General features: G+C 43.1%; 7 protein-coding genes across 7 annotated transcripts; 6 read left to right on the forward strand and 1 right to left on the reverse strand.

The window, feature by feature from the left end:
• The first annotated feature begins 184 nt into the window (after positions 1–184).
• On the forward strand, positions 185–1,158 carry LOC127780091 (protein app1-like). The gene has a single exon (XM_052307041.1). The coding sequence runs from the start codon at positions 229–231 to the stop codon at positions 799–801; it is 573 nt and encodes a 190-aa protein (XP_052163001.1). The 5' UTR covers positions 185–228; the 3' UTR covers positions 802–1,158.
• Positions 1,159–2,377: 1,219 nt separating this feature from the next.
• On the forward strand, positions 2,378–3,180 carry LOC127780132 (protein app1-like). Its single transcript, XM_052307093.1, has one exon. It carries the CDS (start codon positions 2,433–2,435, stop codon positions 2,937–2,939), a length of 507 nt encoding a protein of 168 aa, XP_052163053.1. The 5' UTR covers positions 2,378–2,432; the 3' UTR covers positions 2,940–3,180.
• A 1,605-nt stretch (positions 3,181–4,785) lies between these two features.
• Positions 4,786–5,502, forward strand: LOC127780526 (protein app1-like). Its single transcript, XM_052307445.1, has one exon. It carries the CDS (start codon positions 4,859–4,861, stop codon positions 5,324–5,326), a length of 468 nt encoding a protein of 155 aa, XP_052163405.1. The 5' UTR covers positions 4,786–4,858; the 3' UTR covers positions 5,327–5,502.
• A 2,390-nt stretch (positions 5,503–7,892) lies between these two features.
• LOC127780076 (uncharacterized acetyltransferase At3g50280-like) lies at positions 7,893–9,623 on the reverse strand. The gene has a single exon (XM_052307029.1). It carries the CDS (start codon positions 9,477–9,479, stop codon positions 8,037–8,039), a length of 1,443 nt encoding a protein of 480 aa, XP_052162989.1. The 5' UTR covers positions 9,480–9,623; the 3' UTR covers positions 7,893–8,036.
• A 3,128-nt stretch (positions 9,624–12,751) lies between these two features.
• Positions 12,752–16,322, forward strand: LOC127779170 (putative F-box/FBD/LRR-repeat protein At4g03220). The gene is made up of 3 exons (XM_052305888.1): positions 12,752–13,797; positions 14,616–14,795; positions 15,234–16,322. Exons 1-3 carry the CDS (start codon positions 12,787–12,789, stop codon positions 15,540–15,542), a joined length of 1,500 nt encoding a protein of 499 aa, XP_052161848.1. The 5' UTR covers positions 12,752–12,786; the 3' UTR covers positions 15,543–16,322.
• Positions 16,323–16,437: 115 nt separating this feature from the next.
• LOC127779171 (uncharacterized oxidoreductase At1g06690, chloroplastic-like) lies at positions 16,438–19,824 on the forward strand. The gene is made up of 10 exons (XM_052305889.1): positions 16,438–16,790; positions 17,470–17,561; positions 17,658–17,695; positions 17,789–17,950; positions 18,039–18,061; positions 18,415–18,486; positions 18,600–18,767; positions 19,060–19,142; positions 19,273–19,335; positions 19,476–19,824. The coding sequence occupies exons 1-10, from the start codon at positions 16,532–16,534 to the stop codon at positions 19,656–19,658; spliced, it is 1,143 nt and encodes a 380-aa protein (XP_052161849.1). The 5' UTR covers positions 16,438–16,531; the 3' UTR covers positions 19,659–19,824.
• A 668-nt stretch (positions 19,825–20,492) lies between these two features.
• On the forward strand, positions 20,493–24,237 carry LOC127779172 (uncharacterized oxidoreductase At1g06690, chloroplastic-like). Its single transcript, XM_052305890.1, has 10 exons — positions 20,493–20,902; positions 21,907–21,998; positions 22,092–22,129; positions 22,213–22,374; positions 22,460–22,482; positions 22,791–22,862; positions 22,968–23,135; positions 23,346–23,428; positions 23,540–23,602; positions 23,887–24,237. The coding sequence occupies exons 1-10, from the start codon at positions 20,653–20,655 to the stop codon at positions 24,070–24,072; spliced, it is 1,137 nt and encodes a 378-aa protein (XP_052161850.1). The 5' UTR covers positions 20,493–20,652; the 3' UTR covers positions 24,073–24,237.
• The last annotated feature ends 2,538 nt before the right edge of the window (positions 24,238–26,775 follow it).

The following is a 26,775-nucleotide window of genomic DNA, read 5'->3' on the forward strand; positions in this document are numbered from 1 at the left end:
CTTTCAGCTGCAAAAGAAGGTAAGCTAACCAACTCGTTGAAACAAATTAACCAGCTAGCATCTGATACCCTTGTTTTGGCCAACAACCAATGTCAAGTTGTCACCTAATCAATCAATCTCTATGATCAGCTCCTCTATAAATTGCTGCGAAAGATGCACATCTTTGCATCACCAATTGAGCAGCTCTCGTTTTGCAGTTCTAGCTAGCTAGCCACTGATCTCTCAGCCATGGCTTCCACTTCGGGTCTCCTCGCCACGGTGCTCGCCATGGCCGTCTTGCTCGCCGGCAGCAGCCGCAGCTGCCAAGCGGCGCGCCACCTCGCCGACGCAACACCTCCTGCCGCCGTGCCGGTGCCTACCGTGCCCGCTGTCACATTGCCACCGATGCCGGCCATTCCTGCCGTCCCGGCGGCGACACTGCCGCCGATGCCGGCGGTGCCAACCGTGCCGAACACCGCGTTGCCGCCCATGCCGGCCGTGCCGAAGGTGGCACTTCCGCCAATGCCCGCGGTGCCGGCTGTGCCTACCGTCCCCGCGGTGACCGTGCCGCCAATGCCCGCGGTGCCCGCTGTGCCGGCGGCCACGTTGCCACCGATGCCCGCGGTGCCTGCAGTGCCGGCGGCGAGCTTGCCGCCGATGCCAGCCATGCCCGCCGTGCCGAACGCCGCGTTGCCGCCCATGCCGGCCGTGCCGAAGGTGACGCTGCCGCCGATGCCGTCGATGCCGGCCGTGCCCAAGGTGTTGCTGCCGCCGATGCCATCCGTGCCAATGCCGTTCTTGGCACCTCCTCCTTCGGCATAAGGACGCTGTCGATGCTTACACATTTATTGGGTCATTTGATTTGATATCAAGCTTTTGGTTATATATTTCCTCTGCTTGATTTGTTTTCTGTGAGTAAATGTATGTTGCATGCGAGTTTTTTTTTTTTGGAATTTTTGTTCTAGCCGTGTTTGTATATGGAGTATGCTTGGCTATAAGTATTTGTATGTGGCATTTGTTTATAAAAGTTTCATTTTGGTTGGTTAATTTTACTTGTGTTCATATTTCAGAATGGTTGTATTTTGTTGCATATGTCTGTTGGTAACTTGGATCATTGTCATTGTATGGTAAATTTGAATGTGGATGTTCTAAAAGCAAGTGCAATAAATATGACTTGGCACGGTAAAGATGGTCCGATACTCCGATAGGCTATAGGGAGGAATACACGCAAGCACAATCTTATATAGAGCGGTGAGAAAAGAAAAAGGGGAATATATACTGTAGAGGACTTTAGATTTGTAGTTGGTTGTAGTTTGAAAAAAGAGGAGAGATATAATGTTTTGTGGGTTTTTATTGTCTAGATTTTAGAAGATAAGATAGTAGTGGGCTTGGTTAGGGTGAATAATGACTATTGTACAAGCTAGCTGCTATACTGCCTATAGGTGATATGGAATTTGGCTATAGCTACCGGTTAGCTTATTATTATTGTTGTTGTTGTATGATTGACACTAGATCGAGAAAAGGTGCGACAAATTAAACCATTGCAGTGAGTGTGACAGATTTTCCTGAACAGTATGGGAATTGAACTTATCGCTGTAAACAAATTCTCGTAAAATTCATACAGGCCAGTGTGAAAATTCTCATTTCTGATTTCTTGTTCAGATCATGGTTTTACCATTTTCTTCCTCCATGTCGATGCCAAAACAATGATAGAAGCCTTCTTTTCCCAATAAAATCTGACTGGTACACCATAAACAGTTAATGCGTAATAATACAGCACATTTTCGATTTTTTTTCCCAATACACTATATAGAACTATTATGTTACACAAGAAACCATATGTTACCATATATCGATTTTTTTTTTAAAAGAGAAAATAGCTCTCTATATAGTGTATATGTGGCGACGGGCCGGGCGTCTCATAAATCAGAGGTCATCATGTACTCAAAGTTCACATAGGCTGAACTCGCATGCTTCAGAAGATAAACAGTGTTTGAAAAATATATAAGCACCAGCTAGCTGGAGTCCCTTTTTTTTAAAAAAAAAAGATAGAGATTTTACATGGGGTCAAAATTTAATAAAGGATTAGTTATATGACGGACTGTACTACATAACTTTTTTTTAAGGTTTTATATGGAGAAAACCTGGCCAACCAAGTTATAATATTTGTCAAACAGAGGTCCAGTATTTTGCATCATGCAGATTGCAGAATGGCTTTCAGCTGCAAGAAGGTAAGCTAACCAATTCATTGAAACCAATTAACCTGGCAGCTGATACACGTACTCTTGCTTTGGCCAACAACCAAATGTCAAGTTGTCAACTAATGAATTAATCTATTTGATCAACTCCTATAAATTGCTGCGAAAGATGCACATCTTTGCATCACCAAGCAGCTCCAGTTTTGCAGTGTTCTAACTATTGCCAAGCTAGCTAGCCACTGAGATCTCTCAGCCATGGCTTCCACTTCGGGTCTCCTCGCCACGGTGCTCGCCATGGCCGTCTTGCTCGCCGGCAGCAGCAGCAGCTGCCAAGCGGCGCGCCATCTCGCCGACGCAACACCTCCCGCTGCTGTGCCGGTGCCTACCGTGCCCGCTGTCACCTTGCCACCGATGCCGGCCATTCCTGCCGTCCCGGCGGCGACCCTGCCGCCGATGCCGGCGGTGCCAACCGTGCCGAACGCCGCGTTGCCGCCCATGCCGGCCGTGCCCAAGGTGGCGCTGCCGCCGATGCCCGCGGTGCCGGCTGTGCCTACAGTCCCCGCGGTGCCCGCTGTGCCGGCGGCGAGCTTGCCGCCTATGCCGGCCGTGCCCGCCGTGCCGAACGCCGTGTTGCCGCCGATGCCGGCCGTGCCGAAGGTGACGCTGCCGCCGATGCCGTCGATGCCGGCCGTGCCCAAGGTGACGCTGCCGCCGATGCCATCCGTGCCGATGCCATTCTTGGCGCCACCTCCTTCGGCATGAGCATCAGCAGCATGCTACCTGCAGTGGTCTACATAAATTGTGTCATTTGATTGGGACTTTTGGTTATATATTTCTCCATGTTTGATTTGTTTTCTATATATGTGTGTAAATGCTTGTACATTTATGCGAGTTATTTGTGATTTGTTCTAGTTATTGGGCATCTTTGTATATGGAGGGCTCGGTTATAAGCACATGTAAAATTATATATATGGCATTTTTATTATAAGTTTCTTTTGGTCAGTTTGAACTTGTACATGTTGGCTTGGCAGTATTTGTTGCATGCCACCTCTTTTAACAATTTGGATGATTGCCATTGTTCGGCCAATGCCACATGGGGATCTTAACCTCATGCCCACAGGAAAAAAACCTCCTTCGGAATATGACAAATTTTCTCAAACAACACCTTGATAAATGAAGTGATTCTTATAAAAATATCATAAAATTTGTGTATTTCGAAGGGAGCCGAACTTAGAAGATCCCTCTTCCAATTCATGAGTCATGATTTTATCCTCGTCTTCCTCCACGCTGATGGCGACGATATATAGATATCTTCTGGCACCATATATATATATATATAGTACTAGTACTTGCCAACGAAATTTGGTAGTTACATCTTAAAATATAGCATGCAGTTACATATGCACATGTTATCAGATAAAGTATTGAACAAATATTTTAGAAATAGATTTTTTGTTAGATTATGGAAATGTCTTCAGAGAAAAAAAACATGTTGCATTATTACATATTAATTGACAGAAAAAGTATGTTGCATTATTACCTATTAATTAATTAACTGCGGGAAACCATACATATTAACAACATTAACCATAACTACAATCCTATGGAGTACATGAGGCAAATAAAAATCAGAGGTCATTACTTTTGGCTGTGTGCACTAAATTATATATACAGAGCGTGGAGATATAATCATATTCCATAAACTAATTAAATAATAATAATCACGCAAATCGTCACAGACTCACAATCCACACAGGCTAGCTGAAGACTGATGCATCTGAAGATAGCAATATTAATTAATTTGCAAAAGTTATAATTATGTCATGTCTAGTCAAATTTTAAATTTTAGTAATTAAGTAGCTGCAGTCATTATGGATAAAAATAACTTCTAGTTTTACTATGGATCATACTCCCTCCATACTCGTAAAGAAAGTCGTTAGGACAGTGACACGGTTTCCAAAACACAACATTGACTTTCTTATTTCTACAAAAATATTTATTAAAAAGTGATATATGTATACTTTTATGAAAGTATTTTTTAAGACAAATCTATATATATGATTTTTACATTTTCAAACTCAACAACTTGAGAGTTATTTATGATTTATATTCTCAAGGTTTGACTTAAATATTGTTCTAAACGACTTCCTTTATAAGTACAGAGGGAGTATATGCAAACTTTATGGAGAACACTGTAGTTTACTGATACCATGCTAAAAATAATAGTTTAACGAAGTACAACCGTTCAACTGCTCTCAACCTGATGCCTTGTATGAGATCAGAAAGCTAGCTAGCTTGTGTTGACTGCTGTTCTAATGATTTGAGATATATCAAACTTGTCAAAACAGTACACTTGTGCTGATCTAATCACATTTCAACTGTCTATCTAATCATAGGTGAGCTAACCGAGGAAGAACAATGCAACATATTGGTTCACCTCTATTACCACCTGATGATCTCTTCTTCCTAACCAATAATTAACAAATCCTTGCAGATGGTTTGGAAGGTCAACAACCAGTGTCAAGATCTGACCATGCAATTAGCTTTGTGAGCTATAAATGTATCCATACATTGCTTTGCATCAAACAACACTGAATTTATTGCAGTAGTTAATTAGAACACTGAATATATTAGCTGTGCTAAGTGTAGCTAGCTCACTGGGCAAAGCAAGCAATATTTCAATGGCTTCCAGCTCGAACTTGCTCGCGATGGCCATTGCCGTGGCTGCCGTGCTCCTAGCGGGCAACGGCAACACCGGCCACGCAGCGCGGCGCCTCGCCGACACGACCGAGGCGCCGGCGCTGGCGCCGGCTGCCGCCATTCCTGCTGTTCCGGCCATGCCGAAACCGACGATCCCCACCATCGTCCCGGCGGTCACGTTACCGCCGATCCCGGCCGTGCCAAAGGTGACATTGCCGCCGATGCCCGCCATCCCGACCGTGCCGGCGGTGACCATGCCGCCGATGCCCGCCGTGCCGACCGTGCCGGCGGTGACTCTGCCGCTGATGCCCGCGGTGCCCACCGTGCCGCCGAACACTGTCGTCGTTCCCGCCGCCGTCGTGCCGGCGTTGCCAAAGGTGGCGCTGCCGCCGATGGCCGCCGTCCCCAACGTTCCAATGCCATTCCTCGCGCCACCACCCAAGGCCTAAACGTAGCTCGTTTCGCCATGTGTGCACGATGAGTGTCAGTGTGCGTTTAATGCTATTTTGTTGATTGTACGTTTTTGCATGGCGTACAGATATTTTGTCATTCTTTCATGTATGTACTGTATACTATATATGTGGGCTTGTACTTGATTGAATTTAATGGAATCGGTTGTCGAGGTTTCTTGACAATAATCTCTGAATTTTACTACAATTCCTGGGTTGACCGACACATAAAAAAGAAAATTCCATTCATACCATAATAAAGATCGAACAAATTTGAAGAATACAGTGTAGAATTAATAGTACTACCTTGCAAAATTGTGGTACTACTTAAAATAGCCGGCTAAACCTTTCTATGGATAGGGTTTTATGATTTTCTCCACATAAAACCATATTCTTTTGGGCTACTTTTAATATTGGAATCAAAAGAAAACAATTATAAATAGGAACTAGAGCATCCATATCACTTGCCCCGTGCATGGCCCCCCGTGGGCTAGGGATGAAAACGGTCGGAAATAATCGGAAACGGTACATTATTTTATTATTTTTTTCGAAAACGAACGGAAACGGTCTGGAAATTTCCATATTTATGAATTCATCTATTTAGTGTCAACTTCAATGCCACGCTTACAGAAATAAAAAAAAACTAAAATTTGAAAACGGTAACCAACGGTAAAATTATTATTATTATATTAGTTTTGCGGAAACGGTATCGGTACGGTCGGGAAGTTTCCATACCGTTTTCACCCCTACCATGGGCTGTGCTCGGCTCGGGGCACATCGGCCCCCGGGGTGCGATCCCCTATGGGCGGTGCTTGGGGCACATCCCTCCCACCCTCCCTGTGGTCGGTGCCCAAGACACCTCTATCACCTCTTGGGCATATTTTTTTCTTTTTAATCCATGTGTGTTTTTATTAAGCTTGGGCCTTTTTCCATTTGTTTTTTCTATAGCAGGCCAAATCCAACAAGATGCACACTTGGACTTCGTAGGCCACATGCTTTTTTTTGTTTTTTCCAGATTGCTATTTGAATCTATTTTAAAACTGGATGTACAAAGTTTATAGGTATAAAATTCACATGAACAAAATTACATAAAGTTTATATGTTCAAAGTATTTATGCATAAAATTTTCGCATATAAATTGTTTCTAGGCCAAAATGATATGCTACTAAATTTCTTTCAAATTAATATATACAAATTTTATCTATACAAAGTTTCTATATACTAGTACAAAGTTTACACGCAACAAAATGTCTATTTGTATAATTTATATATACAAATATTTTGATATACAATCTATCTATAAAAGGAAAAAAAAAGAGGTTAGCTATTGGTTGTGACCCGCATAAAACAAGAAACATAAGTGGGCTCTTTTTCTCTATAAGGGTTCATTAGCTTACCTAGGAAGAGAAGAGGGAGACCTACCTGGGAAGAGAAGAGGGAGGCAGGTAGCGCTACCACACGAAGTAGCACTGATTTTATCATGCGATCGCACGTCCTAGGAGGCACATGATCAATTGCGAATTAGACGAAGCCTTTGTAGGAAAGGTAATCTTGTGCCAACAGGTACTTCTCTATGTCCAACTAGACTTTAGGAAAGCACTAGGACTTGGGAAACCTTGCCCTTCAAGCAAATAAAAAAAGAGCCAGATTGAATTCATGCTAGGAATCCACCAGTCAGACCGTCTGAACACCTACAATCAGGCCATAATTCATTGCACATTTGCACTATATTAAAATGAATTTTAAGGTGTCTTAAGCATACAAGTGGACTAGGAATCAAAAAATAAATCACCTGCAACGATAATAAGTAGATATGCAGATGCAAACCGTGCTTTCATTGAGTGCATGTAAGCAGGCTACAATGTTACCTTCTTGTAGAAAGTCAGAATATAAGGCTAATACCATGGTAAATTGTGAGTGTTTAGTCACTTCTGCGAGAACTCATGTTCTAACTCTACACTCCTATGTCTGCCAAGTTGTGGTATGAATGTGATAATTTTGGAGCAAAGTATTTATCGTCATATCCAATGTTTCATTCATAAACCAAACATATAGAAGTTGATTTCCATTTTTTACCAGAAATAGTATATATCGAAAGAAGCTTTTGACAATTGAGTTTATTCATTCATAAGATTAAATTGCAGATGTTGTCAAAAAAACAAATAACAAAAGGGCAGTTGAAGAACTTTTATGTTCGATCTCAATCTAGAACACGGTTGAGAATATTGAGAATCGAGATTGAGGGAGGCTGTTCTGTTTCGATAACCTATGTCTGCGTGCGTATCTAATGTAATCATATATCATCCGTATAACCGTGTAGGAATCAAATTCATAGCTTATATAGTAATTTTATCATGATGCAACCACCCTAAGTAGCACACGGGTGCAGTGATTGAAATTTCGAAAACCCCTCCGGCACGCAACTATTTCGTCCAAAATTTTCTCCTTTTTCCATTTTAGTCAAATTTGATCAAATTCAACCAAAATTTGTTCAAAATTAATACAAACCAAACTTTGTATAATCCTCGGTTGTCGATGGCGCCATAGAATTAAACACGCTTTCCAATTTTCCATCATCTCAATTATTCCACATTCCCTTTATTTATTGATAGACATGGATTACCATTAAGCAAGCAAACAAACACTAAAACATCACCAGTCAAAGCACTCTCAAAACAATATTATCATGGGAAGAAAACGGAATTAAGCTTCAAGCTTTGTTGTCGTCGTTGACCAGCAGCAGGTGGTCCGGCGTGACGGCGGCCCAGAACTCGCCGTCCTCCTCCAGCGCCGCCATGTGCTCCGGCGCCAGCTCCACCTCGGCGTCGATGCCGCCGCCGCCGCCGTCCCGCCCCGGGAACAGCGACACCTTCCCGTCGTACTTGTTCCCCTTGCCGCTCCTCGCCGCCACCGCCTTCCCCCACCCGAAGTCGCACCCGTACATGTCGAACCGCGGCGAGCTGCTCACGAACATGCCGCCCGCGTCGAACAGCCTGAACGCCGACACCGACGGCGCCGCCGCCGAGCGCGCGCGGATGCGCTCGTCGGTGTGCGCGGCCACCGCGCGGCCCACGGCGGCGGCCGCCCACCCGTGCCCGCGCGCCAGGAGCTCCGACGCCGGCACCGCCTCCGTCGACGCGGCGAGGATGCTGTTCCCGAAGTACTCCGGTGGCAGCGGCGGCCGGAGGCGGCCGCGGCTGTTGACCGACGCGCGGAACACCACCTCCCGGCCCGGCGGCGCCAGCCGCCGCGCGCGGGTGACGCACCGCCATAGTAGCGAGCTCAGCGCCTGGAACCTCGTCACGGCGGCCGCGCCGGCGGCGTCCCCGGCGGCGAGGAGCTCCCGCCGCGCGCGCTCCTTGAGCGCCGCCAGTGACTCCGCCGAGAAGTGCAGCATCCGCTCGCGCAGCAGCGGAGGTGTCGTCGTCGTCGTCGTCCTCGCGATGAGCCCCGCCAGGTCGTCGTAAGGGAGCACCACCGGCGCCGCCGCGCCGCCGTCGGGCGACCAACGCTCGAGGAGAGGCGCGCGCGACGTCGCCACCGCAGCGAGAGCGGGACGCGCGTTCTCGACCCTGGCGCGCGCGATCTCGGCCCAGGCGTTGAGGAAGTCCCAGAAGGCGGTGCCATCGGAGAGCGCGTGGTTGTACATGAACCCAAGGAAGACGCCGCCATCGACGAGCTCGGTGACCTGGACGACGAAGAGCGGGAGCTCATGGCCATCGTAGTTGACAGCGTCGTCGAGAGGGAAGAAGGAGCGGACGAGGCCGGTCGGGACATCAACGTCGGGAGGGAGGATGTCAGCCATGGAGACGCCATCGGCGATGGCGTGGACGATCTGGGCGCCCTGGCCGTCGCAGTCGATGGAGACGGAGCAGCCGCCGCCGCCGCCGGGGTGCTTGTCGGTGACGAAGCGGCCGGCGACGGGGTAGTACACGTGGAGCGCGTCGGCGAGGGCGGCGGCGAGGTGTTCGACGAGGTGGAGAGTGGCGGGCGGGGGCCGGAAGAGGAGGCCCTTCTGGATGTAGTCGGCGGCGAGGAGGGACACGTCCCAGGTGGTGAGCGGGATGCGCTCCCGCGGCCGTGGCGGCGATGGCTTCACCGTGCGCGTCGACACCACGCGCACCGGCGGCGATGGCGGCGGCGGCGGCGGCATCCTGAGGAGATTGCGAGCGTTGGGTGCTCTTCTTGTTCGATCAAGTAGAGAATTTCCACCTCTATACTAACTCACCTCTCCTTAATTAATCTTGTGTTTATGTGTGTGTGTGTATATATAATCTAATCTTTTGATGAGTTGCTAGTGAAGTTCATTTAGACTTGGTACTGATACACGACATTTTGCAAGTCGTCACGTCTGACATGAGCATGCATGCCTGCTAGTACGTTCAAGTGTTCAACTAATCCTAGAGTAAACCATTGGCTTAGTGCCATTAGCACTAGGGAGTACTCTAATTTAAAAGCAATAACACAAGTACACACCATAGCCCTTCTTTTATACCCCTAAAATAATTCAACTTTTGTATTTAAAGACTAGCAATCCCGAAGGCCAAATCCTAACGTTCAAAAAAAAAATAAACGAAAGGATGAAGAGGAAATTCAGTGGAAGGTGCATGTGCTCAACACGATCATTTACTTTATATATTTACTAGACTAGATTTCAGATATTATCTTTGACTTCACAGAATGGCAGATTAACTCAAATCTGATGCAGAAGATTACAGATTGAAAGAGTCCGTCAACTAAAACTGTGCTGCTGCTTACGAAACAAATATCAAGTGCAAGTGTAATAGCTCTTCTTGTTGTTGAACTCATACTCCCTCCGTTTCTAAATATTTGACACCATTAATTTTTTTCAAATATATTTAACCGTTCGTCTTATTTAAAAAAATTAAGTAATTATTAATTCTTTTCATATCATTTGATTCATTGTTATATATACTTATATGTGTATATAGTTTTATATATTTCACAAAAGTTTTTGAATAAGACGAACGGTCAAACATGTGCTAAAAAGTTAACGGTGTCAAATATTTCGAAATGGGGGGAGTATTATATACTCCGACAGTTGGCATGGCAAATCATCCCAAAGCTAAACAGTCCATCCGGTCAAGGTCTACATATTACAATTTCATACAAAACGAGGCGATAATAACATATAATTAATTGAGTTTTAATTATTATAAAATTGAAAGATGGATTAATCTGATATTGTAGAAAAATTTTCATATAGAAAATTTTCGCACAAAACACACTATTTAAAACAAACTATTTAATAGTTTGAAAAGCGTGCCACGAAAATCTTCATTTTCATCTTCATCCAACTTTTGTTGGAGAAACGAACGGGACCGATCAGCATCATCAGGTTACAACTACTTGTTCAATTAACTAACTGTAAGAATTAAAATGTCGGAATAAGCATATTATTTCATGGAAGACTGTAAATAAAAATTGTTATCAGAAAAAAAGTGTGAAAAATTGTTTCTGGCCGGTAAATAATCTCATTATCGATTTCTGATAAGAAGTCTATAAATAAATTCCGTAAATAAATGAAAAATTGTAACAGATTTATATTCTAAAAGCTGCCAAAAGTTTGATTTTATTATTTTACTAAAAATTATTAGAAGTACATGTCTAATTTAATTTTCTAAAACTTCTGATACTATTTGTTAATTGATATATATTGTAAGTTTACATAGGATATGTAATGTGTTCTAAGAGTAAACATGAGTGCTCCATTAACTTTTCTCACTATAGTCTAATAATTTTTTAATATTATAATGGTTACAGTTGAAATGCCATTTATTTTGGAAGAGAATTTTTACTGTCCTTGAGGCTCTGAGGTACCAAATTTGAACCGTTGATCCGGCCTCATCGGACGGATGAGATTGCAGCGTACCGCCTGGTACCGCACGGGCTGATATATGCGGTACCGCAGGTGGAGGGGTAGGAAAGTAATTTCGCCTTATGCCACAACAGCGAGAGAGAGGCCGATGATTCCGCTTGGCTCTTTCCTTCTCTCGTCCCTCTTTCGTTCTTTCGTCTCTCAAAGAAACGAAGCTGGCCTTCTTCTTCCTCCGCACATCTCGAATCCGGCCTTGGTGCACACAGAGGTATTTCCTTCTCTCGTTTTTCTCTCCGATTTCATGGGTGCACGCAGAGGGAAGACCTTTCTTTGATTCTCTCAGCTCTCTTTCTTGATCTCGTATTTCTCTTCGATTTACATGTGGGTGCAGGCAGTGGGAGCAGCGCAGATGATGGGGGATGGCAGATCCCTAGATAGGTCCATCCGCTCGTGGCCCCCTTCGAGCAATGGAGGCGATCTTGCCACATGTAGGGTGGAGCTGGTGTTCAGAACTGCGCAATGACGGGTAGATTGGCCGCATGCATCTTCATTCAGTCGTGCCCTAGTAATCGTTAAGACTAAATGAAGATGTGCTTAGTCTTAATGTTCCTTCTATTATGTACTGTGATGCCCTCCTATGATGTAATTAAGTTAATGGATGAACCATCTACATCTGTTTAATCCTAAATGGATGCTTCAGTATTGAAAATCTGGTTGTTTTGGTTCTGCCTATGAATTTTTGCTGCTGCTGTTTCTGAATGGATGCCATTGCTGCTGTTTATGAACTGGCTAGTGTCTACTAGTTGCCCATGTGGAAGCTGATGAAATCTGATGTTTGTTTCACTGATGAAAGCTGGTGTTTCTGCTTCTGCCGCATAACATATTTGGCACTAATACACTTACTAGCATGGATATTTGGGATTTAAACACAAGTACAAATCCAGGAACACAACATGTGAGCTTTGCATTCACTGATTAATAGATGCAATTTAACTGAAACAGCCAGATTTAAACACAAATACAAATCCAAGCACACAACATGTGAGCTTTGCATTCAATACCGATGCAGTTTAACAACAAGCTAGGCAAAATCAACCCCTAATCCATAAGAAAGTTTGCAAATATAAAATGCAGTACTTCTGGTGCAATACAGGTTTGGAACAGGTTTGCAAATAACAAGAAGCTGGACAAAATCAACCCCTAATCCATAAGAAGGATGGCTGGCGGCGCTGCTCTGTCTGGGATGGCTATGGTCCGGGCAACGGCGGTGGGCACCTGTGCTCGGCCGGCTATGGTCGGGCGGTGGGTGGCTGTGGTCGGACGCCGGCGGAACTGCTACGGCGGACGACGACTCGTGCTGGACTTGAAGGGATTGTTTCGCCTGCTTTGGCGGTGCCGACCGAGTGGCCCAATGAGTGAATGCCTCCTTTTCTCCGATCGTGCCCCTCCCAAATCAATGGCTAGATTTGATTTGGTACCTCATAGTACTTAGTACCTCATTGTATCTCATGATACCTTCTCAAGGATAGGAAAAGAGCTCATTTTGGAAACGAGAGTGTAAATAAAATAAGCAAAGTGTTGGAGCCCTTCCATTTTCAGGGCCCACCAAACTCCCAACTCCATGGAGCCCGGCGATGGGGAGCTCACCCCCAACCGCGAGAAACCCTACGTCGCCGGCGGCGGCGGCGACGGCGACGGCCGCGACGGCGAGGACCGCCTCAACGCGCTTCCCAACGACATTCTCGTCCATATCCTTCTCCGTGTAGGCACCGGCGGTGCTGCTCGGACCAGCGTCCTCTCCCGCCGCTGGCGCCACCTCTGGTACCTCCTCCCGGAGCTCGATTTCGGCCCCGAAGCCGACGCCCACAGCATCCGCGCCGCCCTCGCGGCCCACGAATCGCCTTCCCTCCGCCGCCTCCTCGTCCGGGCCGCGGACGTTGGCCCTCGCCGCATCGCGGAATGGCTCCCCGTCGCCGCCCGCCGCCTCGCCGTAGATCTGTTCTTGGTGAATAGTATGAAAGATTCGGAGCTCATCGAACAAGGTACATTTCTTGAGCTTCCCTGCTTCGGGAGCGCCACCTCGCTCTCGCTGGAGCTAGGGTTCCTTGGCCTCGCCGTGCCGCCGTCCGGTGTGTTCGCCCGGCTCACCAATCTGTCCATCTGCGGTGTCCACTTCCATGGCCCATGCGAGCTCGGCGACGCCGTCTCCTCGCCGCAGTTCCCGTCCTTGAAGAAGCTCACCGTGCTATCTGCTCACAGGATGAACAATTTCAACATCCACTCCAATTCTCTCGTGGAGATTGTGCTCCACGGGATAGGATTGCAACAGCTCAATGTGGTGGCACCAGCACTTGAATTATTAGATGTTAATTGCCACTTTTCTGATGGTTCAGTTCAGAGTCAACCCGTCGCCAACATCTCAGCACCTAAGCTGGAGATTCTCGGGTGGAGTACTACTAATTTAGATCAGAGCTCTGTCAATTTTGGCAAGATGTCGTATCTCAAAGGGCTGTTCATCGCATATTTCTATGTGTATGGAGAAGAGGATCGCAATCACGATTGTCTAAGGCTCTTGCAGCACTTTCAGTTTGATGCCATCCCCAGACTTTCCATCCTACTTACCTACTTTCCAGTGAGTTCAGTTCCTCTGCTTTGTGTGACATCATACTAACATCGTATATGAGAGCACTGTCCTCTATTATGAGTATATCATCTATTCAAGTTTCAATGTAACAAGCAAATCAATCATGGAGGTTGGTTCTTAGATTATCACACAATAGACAATACGCATTTGCATAATCTACTGAATATTCGGTAAGACAATTTAGTACTTCAGGCATGTTTTGCATTGCTCAAGCCCCTACATCATGTTTGAGCACACCACTTCTCCATTATTTCCTACTCTATCTTAATATCTTTCTAATTGATGGCGTTACACTTTCCACCTTACTATGAGATTATGTGCTAGGACTATGCAATACTACACTAGTTTGTTATTTATTGAAGCAAACATGGTCTCTGAAGAGTGGAGAGAATTTGAACCGGTCAATCATAGACATTATTTCTACTCTTGCACTATATATTATTATTGCGAAGCTTAAATTGAGACATGACGCATACTTATAGTGAATGCACAGTTTCTTTTTATTTGCTAAGCTTCCATATTGGCTGGACATTTTTAATAAGTAATCCAAATGAAATCATTAGCTTGTAACAATCATGCCCTGTGCGGCTAATGAATTATCCAAAATGATATGTTTCTGTACTTTTCCAGGTTCTATATATGACCCCATGTTTCCTAGATTTAGAATTGCCAGATTCTGTTGAATCAGAATTAAAATTTTTAGCTTATAGCAAGCATTTTCCATATGCTAATAACTTTCTTCCAATGAGATGTTTGCATCCTCTCCAACTATTATATATAATCACTTATTTTACTTTGTACAACAGACCATAAATGGCGATATATACTTGATGGAAGATATGACAGTGCTCCCTGACATTGTGTTCTTGAACTTAATTTTCTCTTCAAGTGGACATTGTATTGGTCCTAGCTTATTCCATGTTCTCAGGATGACCACTGGTGTCAGAAGGTTGAAGCTAGAATTACATAATCATTATAAACGAGAGGTAAAAGCTGAAACTATACTTAGTTTGTTTATCTGATGCAGAGTTACTAAGGAAGTTACGAGAAGCAATTTGTATTTACATTTCTTGTCACACTAGGCTTGATTTGCTATTTTGCTACTTGCCCTACTCTATATAGTGGTTGTAGTAAATGTGTGACATATGCATCTCCTATCGGCAATACTTTGGGGCAACACAACAAGGATTTAGATGATGATACTATCTGGCTATGCGTTATTGATATTAGAATACTTAGGACGTGCGTAAATTTATACTCCGTTTTCACAGAACTTTCTCATAGGACAGAGGTTGGCTTCAAACTAGTACCCAAGTTGTTATTCTTTTTCAAACTTTTTACGCTGGTTTATCTCGAGTTGTTCAGGCAGCCTGACAACTTGAGGCAAGCTTAATGTTGCTACACTAATATAGCGCTCTTTTCAGTTTTGTGGATCGGATTGTGTTTGTGATCTTCCACCAAACTGGACATCCGAGGAACTTGTGTTGAACTCCCTTCGTGAAGTGCAAATCACTAACCTGAGAGGAACTGAGAATGAATTTGCTGTTGTGGAGCGGCTATTCAGTTGGGCAGCAGTGCTGAAACAGATGACAATAAATTTCCATAACTCAATCACCGTGAGCACTGCAAGAGAGTTGTGCGAGATGTTACTGAGCTTCTCCAGGCCAGAGATAAGCGTGAAATTTTACATTAACCAGGGATCACGTAAGGTTTTGTATGTTCCAGAAGACTAATGTGCCTCATCAGGCTTGCCAGTTGACTAGTGAAGTAGAACTCATTTTGCTTTCTTCCTTTCTCTGATGGATTGATGGAAGAATTCTGTGGGCTTGGTTCTTTGATGGTGATGAAACACAACTTATCTGGGTTCCCAATCCTGGAATTGAATGGCAAGAATCAATCTCTTGGTTGGAAAAAAAAATGAAATGAAAATTTTGTTCATCTGATCGTTCTACGTGTTGGGTAGGCTTAATGTGTGGCTCCGGCCTCCGGACAGGAAAACTCTTCTGATCTTTCTCTTTCTGCTCAGATATGCTACTGCTGCTAAGCTCAATCTGCATCACACTAGACTGTAACTGAACGCCACTTTCATATTATAAGACTTTCTAACATTTCCCATATTCATATATATATATATATATATGTGTGTGTGTCGTGCGGGTGTGTCGTGTGCGTGCGTGTGCGTGTGTGTCATTCATTAACAGCTATATAAATGTAGGCAATGCTAGAAAATCTTATAATATGAAACGGAGGTGTGTGTGCGCGCGCGTGCGTGCGCGTGTGTGTCTAGATTCATTAACAGCTATATAAATGTAGGCAATGCTAGAAAGTCTTATAATATGAAACGGAGGGATTACTTGGATTTGTAAGTTAGCCTGGAATCCCCTGGATTTGTATTTCAGCTTGGATTTGTATTTTTGGTCGGATTTATTTGGGCCGTCCATGCAGATATCTCGCAGCAGCAGCAGCATCTGCACGTTACTCACGTGGCATCTCCAACTCTACCGCCAAAATTTGTATTCTTTTTTGAAAAAAAAATCGTTAGCTCCCGCGACCGCGACGCCTCGTCGCGGCCTTGGTGGTAGAGTACAAGAAGGATCTAGGCTTCTCTTCTCCTCGAGCCAGCAGCCACACACGCCACCAGCAGCCGCGCGCGTCGCCGTCCGGCGAGCGAGGCAGCCTCCTCCGACGACCACAGGGCCACCGCACACGTAGCTGCGGAGCAATGGCGGCGGCGGCGATGGCGCTGCAGGTGGTGGCCGCCGGCGGCGGCTGCTGTTGCCAGCGGCCCGTTCTTGGACCTGATCGGCGGCGGCGGTTGGTGGCGGCGGCGCGGGCGGTGGCGTCGAACGCGGCGGCGGCGGCGAAGGTGAGCGAGGAGGGGAAGGTGAGGCTGGGTGGGTCGGACGTGGCGGTGAGCAAGCTCGGCATCGGCGCCTGGTCGTGGGGGGACACCACCTACTGGAACGACTCCGAATGGGACGGTGCGTACTACTGCCTCAATCCATCGAATTGTTCAAGCATGCTACTTCATTATCTTCCTACTTAGTTATTATAAATTGTGTTTGTTTTGTTTGTGCTGGTAGAAAAGAAAATATCAGTTCTTGCTGGTGTCAAATTTAGTTTCAGGTGATTCTCTGTTGTTCGTTGCTAACCTATATGTACCTGTAGCTATAGCTCTGTTTCTTAGCCGGTCAAAGGAGCAGAAAAGTGTGACCAAGATCATGCTTCCCATGCGCACAAGGTGCTTGTCGCATTGCCTCCTTCCCTATGTGACTCTCACTTGCACGCATGTCACTTCAATTTTCTCCTGTAATATTGATAACCAAACAATCCTCTTGTTGAACCACATCCATCATCCAGAAACCAATGGCAACCATCAAGCAGGTCATTGGGCCCGGTGTAAATCTGTTCCTGATTAGTTAATTAGCAACTTGACATGTCCCTATCATTGATTGATTAGTTAATTATCAACTCTGTCATTTTCCTGTCCATCTTCCTCCTCTTTCTTGGAGAGTTTTTCTTTTGTAAGGTTTCCACTTCAGGTGTATGTTATTGTCTTTGTATTTGTGATACAATCGTTGCTACCGTTTTGGGAAGAAAAGTCTTCCAAAAACAGAACAAAGAAATGATAAGAAAACGTGCTTCCTTTGATTTCATCAGACAGGAGACTGCAGGAGGCTAAAGCAGCATTTGACACAAGCATAGATAATGGGATGACCTTCTTTGATACAGCAGAAGTTTATGGTACAGCGGTAAGAAACTAGAAAAACTTCATGATTCCTCGCTCATATTCTCCTCGCATCAAAATTCTGAAGGTTCATTTAACCTCTAGTTCTTCTGTCCTTCAGCTGATGGGAGCAGTGAATTCTGAAAGTTTACTCGGAGGGTATGCCACGTTTTGCTGTTCAGCACTCCAATTTTTTTTGCGGAAGTCACATGTGCAGCAATAGTCACCTATTGATGTCTCTCTTGCCGCCAGTTTCATCAAGGAAAGGCGAGAGAAAGAACAGATTGACGTTGCCGTCGCAACAAAGTTTGCTGCACTTCCATGGAGATTTGGCCGAGGAAGTGTTCTTTCCGCACTGAAGAAATCGCTTGACCGTCTTGGGTTATCTTCAGTTGAGCTCTACCAACTTCATTGGTCGGCTTGTCTGCTCTTTCTCTTATACATACTTTTTCTGTAAATTTGAGCATTTTGGTCTCAGCCGCTTTTGTTTCTCTGTTTTCAGGCCAGGGCTATGGGGAAATGAAGGTATACAGTCCAATGAAAATTACCCATACCCATATAACCATTTTTATGAATTACTTCCTCCGTTTTGAAATGTTTGACACCGTTGACTTTTTAGCACATGTTTGACCGTTCGTCTTATTTAAAAACTTTTGTGAAATATGTAAAATTGTATGCCTACATAAAAATATATTTAACAATGAATCAAATGATAGGAAAAGAATTAATAATTACTTAAATTTTTTGAATAAGACGAACGGTCAAACATGTGCTAAAAAGTCAACGGCGTCAAACATTTCGAAACGGAGGGAGTATTAGCTAGTTCCTTCTAGCATGACAAAAACTTCAACATTCTGACATCATTGAGCATTATTCAGGGTATCTTGATGGACTTGCAGATGCCTATGAGCAAGGCCTTGTAAAGGCTGTTGGAGTCTCAAACTACAATGGTCTGTATTCTGTCTGTGGCCTGCAAATTAAATGTTCTTGTACATTCCTCGAATTGTTTCTTCCTCAGTAAACTTTCATTGAAATAATAGTTTCTATGATGACTTCATTCAAGAGAAACGCCTTCGGGATGCATATGCGCGGCTGAAGAAAAGAGGAGTTCCACTTGCTGCAAACCAAGTGAACTACAGCCTAATATACAGGACTCCTGAGTTGAATGGTGTGAAGGCAGCTTGTGATGAGCTTGGCATCACCCTGATTGCTTATTCCCCAATAGCCCAAGGTGAGAACCATTTCTCCTTATTCTCTGTCCCAATTGCTTCATCATATTTAGTGCTATTTACAATACAATCGCATTCGTTCTTGTACATTTTTTTAGCCGGGATGGCCAAAGAATTAGGCCGCTAAAATTTGAATTTTAAAATTTAATTTTGGAGTTGATTTTATGGTATTTTCAGCGTAGTTTCTTTTTCAGCATTGGTTTTTTTATCGCTAATAAACCGTTTGGCATATAATTAGCTCTTGGCCAACCGATGGGGCCCTTGTTCTTGTACTGACTCATTTCCATTGTTCAGGTGTTCTGTCAGGAAAATACACTCCAGAAAAACCTCCTACCGGTCCTCGAGCAAACACATATACCCCTGAGTTCCTCACCAAGGTTATATTAGTACATATTACTGAACCTTTAAGCTAGCTAGTTACATACAGCTTCAGCTTGGATGCACCATTCAGTCTCTGCAACTGAACATTTTTCTTATCTAAAACCTAAACATGTTTCATGTGCATAGCTTCAACCACTGATGAACAGGATCAAAGAGATTGGAGAAAGCTATGGGAAGAACCCAACCCAGGTGCTTCACCTCATATAATGCTCAGCTTACCCATGCAAGAAAAGGAATTAATATCTCCAACAAGTAGGATGAGCAGTAACTTGCAAGGAACAGAAGTGCAGTTCCACTGAAAACAGCTAGTGTTTCTTTGTTTGTTTCAGGTTTCACTGAACTGGCTGACCTGCCAAGGAAATGTGGTGCCAATCCCGGGAGCCAAGAACGCCGGCCAGGCGCAGGAGTTCGCCGGCGCGCTCGGCTGGAGCCTCACCGGCGACGAGGTCGAAGAGTTGCGGTCTCTGGCACGCGAGATCAAGGGCATCAAGATGCCCATCGAGGAGTCATAGACATGTAAAAACTGAAGAAGTTGTTCATGTATATGATAGGAGATGTGTATTGATTGTACCATGCAATAGTAAACATTTTACGGCGATAAAATGTGTAGAAGGTGTAGAAAATGAGTCAGAAATTTCTGCCTGCATGAATAGAAAAGGTTTATATGACTTTGAGCCAGCCCTGCCCAGTGATGATTCAAATGCCTGTACAATGTAACTTTGACGCAAACACGCGTGAACCACTACACACTTGTATTTTAAAAAAGAAATAGATCTCATACGTACGTTTTATATTATAAGTCGTTTTAAATTTTTTTCTAGTCAAACCTTTTTAGATTTGACCATTTCATAAAAAATTAGTAACATCTATAAAAGTTTCCCATACAAAAAAACATCTATACAAGTTAAGAGACTCTTTATATAAATTCTATAAGTAACATACGCTTGTGGTGACTTTGTCAATCTCCAGTATAGATTTGTCGGTCCAGTCCTCAAAGATGCTCATAGAGGTATGGTTTGTGTGTGTTCATAGGGGTGAGTGTGCGTGCGTTGTGAGTGTCTGCGTTGTACTGTGTAATTTAAAAAAAATGATGATATGAATACTATAAGTTTGATTGAATCTTATCATAAGCACCAGATTTAAACAATAAGATTGCAAAATTTAATTATTTAACATCGAAGGAGGCCAGAAGTTTTTTTTTTTCTATAGAATGATTTTACCGCCAAAAAAAAATAAATTCTCTCTCTCTCTCTCTCTCTCTCTCTCTCTCTCTCTCTCTCTCTTTTTGAGTTATTTGGAAGCGATATACCCAGAGCGGCCAGCGGCGCGTCCACGTGTTTACCCGCCAAACACACTTGCCAGTCTACTCTCGGCGGCGTCTTCCTCTCCTCGCCTCGTCTCGTTCGTGGCCAAACGAAGCTCGCGCCTCCCGGCCACTCGCAGTCGAAGCCCAGCAACCGCCGCCGCGCCGAGGCCGAGCAACAGTGAGGAGGTAGCTTGCCTGCAATGATGGCCGGGACCCTGCAGGTCGCCGGTGGCTGCCTGGCGCCCCTCCTCCCCAGCCGACGAGCGGCAGGGGCGGCGGCGGCGGTACGCCCGCCACGCGCGTCCGGGGCGTCGGCGTCGGCGGCGGCGGCGGCGGTGGAGGAGGACGGCAAGGTGAGGCTGGGTGGGTCGGACGTGACGGTGACCAAGCTCGGCATCGGCGCCTGGTCCTGGGGCGACACCACCTACTGGAACGAGTTCCAGTGGGACGGTACGTTCGCCCAATGCGCATACTCATCGATTTGCTTATTAACTCTTGATTATTTTTGTGTTATTCCTCCTGCAAACCTGCAATCGATCGGGATTGATTGACCAGTTCTTGATTTAGGATCTCAGTTGGAGAGTCTGGAGTCCGGACTCCACCTAATATGTTGATTTTGGGGGAATTGTTGGGATTGATTCCACTCATTGTGTTGTAGAGTTTCATGTAGCTGATGAGCTAGCTTTCAGGTTCAAAGGGGTCATAGTTTTAACCTGTACTAAGGGCTAAGTAGTAATTAAGGCTGTCTAACTGAGGTTTGTAAACTTACTAACCTTGAACTAACAGTGTAGTACTATTTGCAATTGATTTCTGTCCCAAGGTAACTGTAAGTGGTGGTATCATTAAGACATGAACATCCTGGGGCCTAGTCTAAGTAAACATTGCATTGCAATTATGACACTAGACTAAACGTCAAATATTTATGGTCAGGGGGAGTATGAGTTAAGGGGTCAGGTCTCTAGGTGAATCTTTGATCATGAACATGCTCATGGATTTGTTCTCTCTGCTTGTCCTAATGTTGTCGCAACTAGCAATGTTCGAACTAATTACAGATTGTGGAATTTAAGCAACTCGCATTGGAATGTTTTGAGTCTGATTTTTGTATAGTTTGGAAGGCACCAGCCATCTAAGGATGTAGGATCTGAAAGTGTGATATTTAACAAAGTTGTCTTTCTTTTTTGCATTCCTTTTTTCCTGCTACTTGTTATTTGTTTGTTGGGCTGAAATCAGGGTCATACATCCCATGTGCTTGATGTGCATGTTGCATTATCTGCAAGAAACCACGTGCCACTTGTAATATGCTTTGCGAAATTTTAACGACCAAACATATGAAATGTCATAAATCTCTGCAATTGTTAGTGAAGTAGACAATTTGCTTAATGTCAATGACAATCCAATGACAAAGATACCAGTGACAGTCCCTTAATATGATGAAGCACTCTGAAATTTGCCAGATAGGAAATTGAAGGCTGCTAAAGGAGCATTTGATGCGAGTGTCGATTGCGGAATAACCTTCTTTGATACTGCAGAAGTATATGGTGCAGGGGTAAGAACCAACCCTGTTCATAGTTTCTGATCATTCTCTGGTTCATTTGAAGGAAAGATCTAACACTGCATTTTGGTTATGGATGTTCTGAAGATATCAGGAGCCATAAATTCAGAAAGTTTACTAGGAAGGTATACAATGTACAACTGTTTGTTGTTCCAAATATATGACGATTTTAGCACAAAATTTGTTCTAAGTTCTCATTTACCATCAGATTCATCAAGGAAAGGCAACAGAAAGAACAGGTCGAAGTAGCCATCGCGACAAAGTTTGCAGCCCTTCCGTGGAGGCTTGGCCGAGGAAGTGTTATTTCTGCACTGAAGGACTCGTTATCCCGCCTTGGCGTCTCCTCAGTTGAGCTCTACCAACTTCATTGGTTGTCTCATTGTCTTTTCACTCCAATATTATGTGTTTATTATTGTTGCTAGTTTATTTAACTGGTGTCATCATCTCCTTTTCAGGCCAGGGATATGGGGAAATGAAGGTATTCTTTAATATACCCATATTTAAATACTCCCTCCACTTTTTAATATAAGCTGTTGATTTTTGCATATATGTCTGACCAGTGCAAATATGCAAAAATAAGTTATGCTTAAAGTATGTTTAATGATAAAACAAATGACAACAAACTAAATGGTAATTATATGAATTTTTGAATAAGATGGTTTGTCAACCATATGTTTAAAATTCAGCTGCATCATATATTAAAATATGGAGGAAATACATAATAGAAATATTTGAACTGTACTCAGGAAGCAGTGGGAGCAATTACATTGTTCTTACATGATTCAGGTTACCTTGATGGTCTTGGAGATGCTTATGAGCAAGGTCTTGTAAAAGCTGTTGGAGTCTCAAACTACAGCGGTTGTAATCTGACTTCAAGAGTTACATATGATGCAGTTTGTTGTGCTAGTTACCTCTTTTCAGTGAAACTAATTTCAAGAACGCTCTTTCTATAATTTGATACAGAAAAGCGTCTACGGGATGCTTACGAGCGCCTCAAGAAGAGGGGAGTTCCACTTGCTTCAAACCAAGTAAACTACAGTTTGATATACAGGAACCCTGAAGAAAATGGGGTAAAAGCGGCTTGTGATGAGCTTGGTATTACTTTGATCGCATATTCCCCGATCGCTCAAGGTAGAATTCTGATTCTCTGATTCTGTTCTTCACATTACCATTCAACTATATCAAGATCTTTTTTTTGCAAGAAAAATGTTCAATCTAGTAGTTTAAATGAAAATGTCCTATCTTAGAACTGAAATGTTTACTTCATCGATCATCATTCCATTTCTCAAGTGAGTGATTATCGAAAATAAAATCCTAGCTTAATATGTCTCCTCTGTTCAGGTGTTCTGACAGGAAAATACACTCCAAATAATCCCCCAACCGGACCCCGTGGACGAATATACACTCCTGAGTTCCTGACCAAGGTTGTATTTTTTACTAATATTATTATGAGCTTGTTGCATCCTTGTTCACGAACCCTCTCCTATTGCACTGCTGCAACTCTGCTCATTGAAGATGTTTCTTATTCCAAACAGCTCCAACCACTTATTAACAGGATTAAAGAGATTGGAGGAAGTTATGAGAAGACCCCAACTCAGGTGTTCTTGCTGCTCAATATTTCCTTTTCTGAAGTCTACCCATTGCCAAAAACTTAGAATGCAAATTATTCAGACATAGGAGTAAATTGTAAGAGGGAAAAAAAAATGATATTTTCATCTTTCAACAAGCTCAAGGGCTACCTGGAGATCAACAAGATCCCAAATGCTGAAGCTAAAACAACCACTAACACTTTGAATTCTCGGAAATTTGCAGTGCACCAATTTCGATGACATAGTAGTAAGCAAAGTTGCTCCATTCTTTTTTTCTCCTGCATTTTCTTCAGGTGGTTCTGAACTGGCTGATCTGCCAAGGCAACGTTGTGCCGATCCCCGGAGCGAAGAACGCAGAGCAGGCCAGGGAGTTCGCTGGTGCGCTCGGGTGGAGCCTGACGGATCAGGAGGTGGAAGAACTGCGTTCCATGGCACGAGAGATCAAGCCGGTCATCGGATTCCCAGTAGAGAAGTTGTAATTTCTAGTGAGTTTTTCTTCTACTTTGGGTCTCCGAGAACATCATTTACATAAATACACAATGATCTAGACATACATAGATAGGAACCATGTGTAGTCTTGCTTCGAAGGTAAACGGTGGAACTGAAAATTAAGATGTCTTAGAAAATAACCAAAATTTACAGTCTGAGTAGCGTACATGCATGTATGCTCATCGACCATATTACAACTAAGATTGGTAACTGGATTATCTTCAAGAAACCAATGTTTTATTTTCTCTGGAAAAAGAGAAAACCTGTTTGCAATGTAATGAATATGGCCAGTGCCGAAGCCAGGATTTGAGTATGGGGGGGGGGGGGGGGGGGGGGCAACAAACAAGTGATTACACTTCACACGAGGTAAAATATATGTTATTTCACTTTACACTGGGTTTAGTACATATTTTTACTTTGCATCAGGGTATATCAAAATAATTTGTGTTTTACACTAGATTGCATCATATAACTGCAGGAAAATCTTATAAACCACGTGTGAAACTTGTGATATTTTTTTACCAAGTTTCACAAAGTTTTATCCATATTTTGTAAAACTTGATGAAATTTCTATAGGTTTGATTATGTTTATCCTGGTGCCAAGTGAAACTTATTTGAAAGCAGCTCGGTAAAAAGTGAAATTAGGTGTGTTTTACCCGATGCAAAGTGTAATTTACTCCAAAATTAACAACAAAGTGCAAGGATTAATATTTCAGCGATTTGAAACTAAAATGACGTGAGAAAGTTTCCTAATCAGCATGTGCAAGCGCAAGCTGGAAATACAATATATCAAACGTATACACAATAGTAGCTATAGACGGCGACGTAAATGATCCCTGACTAATTAGAGCAAGATAGCATAGCCAACTGCTAGCTCCAAATCATGTATAGTCAACTTAATAGTTAATTCATACAATAGTTATAAACATATACTACACAATTAATATTTGGTCCCACCTGTCATACACACATGTATCTTGTAGTCCGTGCTGCAGCTGGCTATAAATCTGTAACCCACTGCTTTTCTCTCTCCTTTTTTTATCTTCTCGAACTGTGTTTATAACTGGCTTATAGTCTACTATTGTACCTGCTAAAAAGCTTTGAGGGGATCGAGCAATTAGCAAGTGTCTATATGGGTCATTACTGCGTTTTCATGAAGTTAATAAAATTATTTTAATTGCGGCCTCCCACAATTCTTTTTTCAAACGTGTAGCAGACCCGTGCATCATTATATTCATTCATTTTGATCCGCAGGAGTGTTCAAACACGCATAAACAGCACCTTGCAAAATACTATACTAACATAGTACAGCATAACATAGATGTGATTTATCATAATACTATGAATTGGACAAACAGCTATTTAGATTTGTAATATTAAAATATATCACATCCGTATTAGGTTTCAGGGACGGATGAGAGAGTGACTGTCCCAGAAGAATACATGAAAGAAAAAAAAAGGGGGGAGAAATAGAGAAGAAAAACAGAGAAAAAGGAAACAAGAAAAAGGAAAGGGAGGTAAAAGAGAGAAAAGGAAAGAGGAGAAAAAACTGAAAGATACACAAGCGTTTATTGTAGTTTATTTTACAATGCTGGTTATAAAATCGCTAATAACACATATATAAAAATTTTACTAATGTATTTTTTAAGTTGTTAATAAGTTGTATTCCCTCCGACCCAAAATATAAACATTTTTAGCATAGTAACAAGTCAAACATTTTTAACTTTGACTATTAATAACAAAAACATTAAAAAGAACAATCATGTAAAATTGATGTTACTAAATTTATCATTAAACAAACCATCGTAATATATAACTCTTTTTATTTAAAATATTTTACTTTTATAGATATTATTGGTTAAAGTACCATCATTTAGAGATCGTGTCAAGATCTTAAAATATACTTATATTTTAAAATAGAGAGATAACGTATAAACACATAAGCCAAACAATAGGCTACAACAGAGCAGGCATGCTCGAAGTGCCAGCTGTGGTGAATGATGCCATTGCCGTGGAGGAACAAAGCTCCAGCTCCGGGGACCGACCGGAGAGGGGTATCGACGGCACGGTCAGAGGATCCTTATCCAGTACTTACCTGGTGCTCGTTTGTACCCAAGATAATGTTAGAGCACGGAAAAAAATAAAACCATTAACACATAATTAATTAAATTTTAATTATTATAAATTTAACGAAGTAAGTTTACCTACTTACTTCATTCCAATATAAACTGTAACTTAGTATATATCATATTTGCATTAGATTGCACTTATATTAGATCTAGAAAAGTAATATTTTTAAGCAATTTATATATATAAAGTTTTTACGAAACACACCGTTAATCAATTTAAAAAACATACAAATAAAATTTGAAACAAAATATATATCTTAATCTTTTTTAGGGTGCATATGCGTGCGAGTTGCGACGGTGTACATGTGAGCTTGGGGTGTGTTTAGTTTTAAAAAAAAGTTGAAGTTTGAAGAAAGTTGAGAGTTTGAAAAAAAAGTTGAAAATTTATGTGTGTAGAAAAGTTTTTAACGTAATATAATGTGATAAAAAGTTGAGAACAGGGCGAAACTGAACACGGCCTTGGTCACTCGCTCCCTCCACAGAAAAAGTACTACGCCTACGGCATGGCCTGATCATGGTCAGGTCAGCGGCCACCGCCGGCTTTACGCAGAGCACACTGGCAGA

The sequence above is a fragment of the Oryza glaberrima genome, chromosome 7, assembly GCF_000147395.1.
Source record: "Oryza glaberrima chromosome 7, OglaRS2, whole genome shotgun sequence".
Taxonomy (NCBI): domain Eukaryota; kingdom Viridiplantae; phylum Streptophyta; class Magnoliopsida; order Poales; family Poaceae; genus Oryza; species Oryza glaberrima.

What these genes read in the sequence shown, in the direction of transcription:
- LOC127780132 (XM_052307093.1), top strand. Translation starts at nt 2,433, where the DNA reads ATGGCTTCCACTTCGGGTCTCCTCGCCACGGTGCTCGCCATGGCCGTC.
- LOC127780526 (XM_052307445.1), top strand. Translation starts at nt 4,859, where the DNA reads ATGGCTTCCAGCTCGAACTTGCTCGCGATGGCCATTGCCGTGGCTGCC.
- LOC127780091 (XM_052307041.1), top strand. Translation starts at nt 229, where the DNA reads ATGGCTTCCACTTCGGGTCTCCTCGCCACGGTGCTCGCCATGGCCGTC.
- LOC127780076 (XM_052307029.1), bottom strand. Translation starts at nt 9,479, where the DNA reads ATGCCGCCGCCGCCGCCGCCATCGCCGCCGGTGCGCGTGGTGTCGACG.
- LOC127779170 (XM_052305888.1), top strand. Translation starts at nt 12,787, where the DNA reads ATGGAGCCCGGCGATGGGGAGCTCACCCCCAACCGCGAGAAACCCTAC. An exon ending in TCCTACTTACCTACTTTCCA is followed by an intron (nt 13,798 to 14,615) that starts GTGAGTTCAGTT and finishes TTTGTACAACAG; the next exon opens with ACCATAAATGGCGATATATA. An exon ending in ATAATCATTATAAACGAGAG is followed by an intron (nt 14,796 to 15,233) that starts GTAAAAGCTGAA and finishes CGCTCTTTTCAG; the next exon opens with TTTTGTGGATCGGATTGTGT.
- LOC127779171 (XM_052305889.1), top strand. Translation starts at nt 16,532, where the DNA reads ATGGCGGCGGCGGCGATGGCGCTGCAGGTGGTGGCCGCCGGCGGCGGC. An exon ending in TCTGAAAGTTTACTCGGAGG is followed by an intron (nt 17,696 to 17,788) that starts GTATGCCACGTT and finishes TCTTGCCGCCAG; the next exon opens with TTTCATCAAGGAAAGGCGAG. An exon ending in TGGAGTCTCAAACTACAATG is followed by an intron (nt 18,487 to 18,599) that starts GTCTGTATTCTG and finishes ACTTCATTCAAG; the next exon opens with AGAAACGCCTTCGGGATGCA.
- LOC127779172 (XM_052305890.1), top strand. Translation starts at nt 20,653, where the DNA reads ATGATGGCCGGGACCCTGCAGGTCGCCGGTGGCTGCCTGGCGCCCCTC. An exon ending in AGGGATATGGGGAAATGAAG is followed by an intron (nt 22,483 to 22,790) that starts GTATTCTTTAAT and finishes TACATGATTCAG; the next exon opens with GTTACCTTGATGGTCTTGGA. An exon ending in ATGAGAAGACCCCAACTCAG is followed by an intron (nt 23,603 to 23,886) that starts GTGTTCTTGCTG and finishes CATTTTCTTCAG; the next exon opens with GTGGTTCTGAACTGGCTGAT.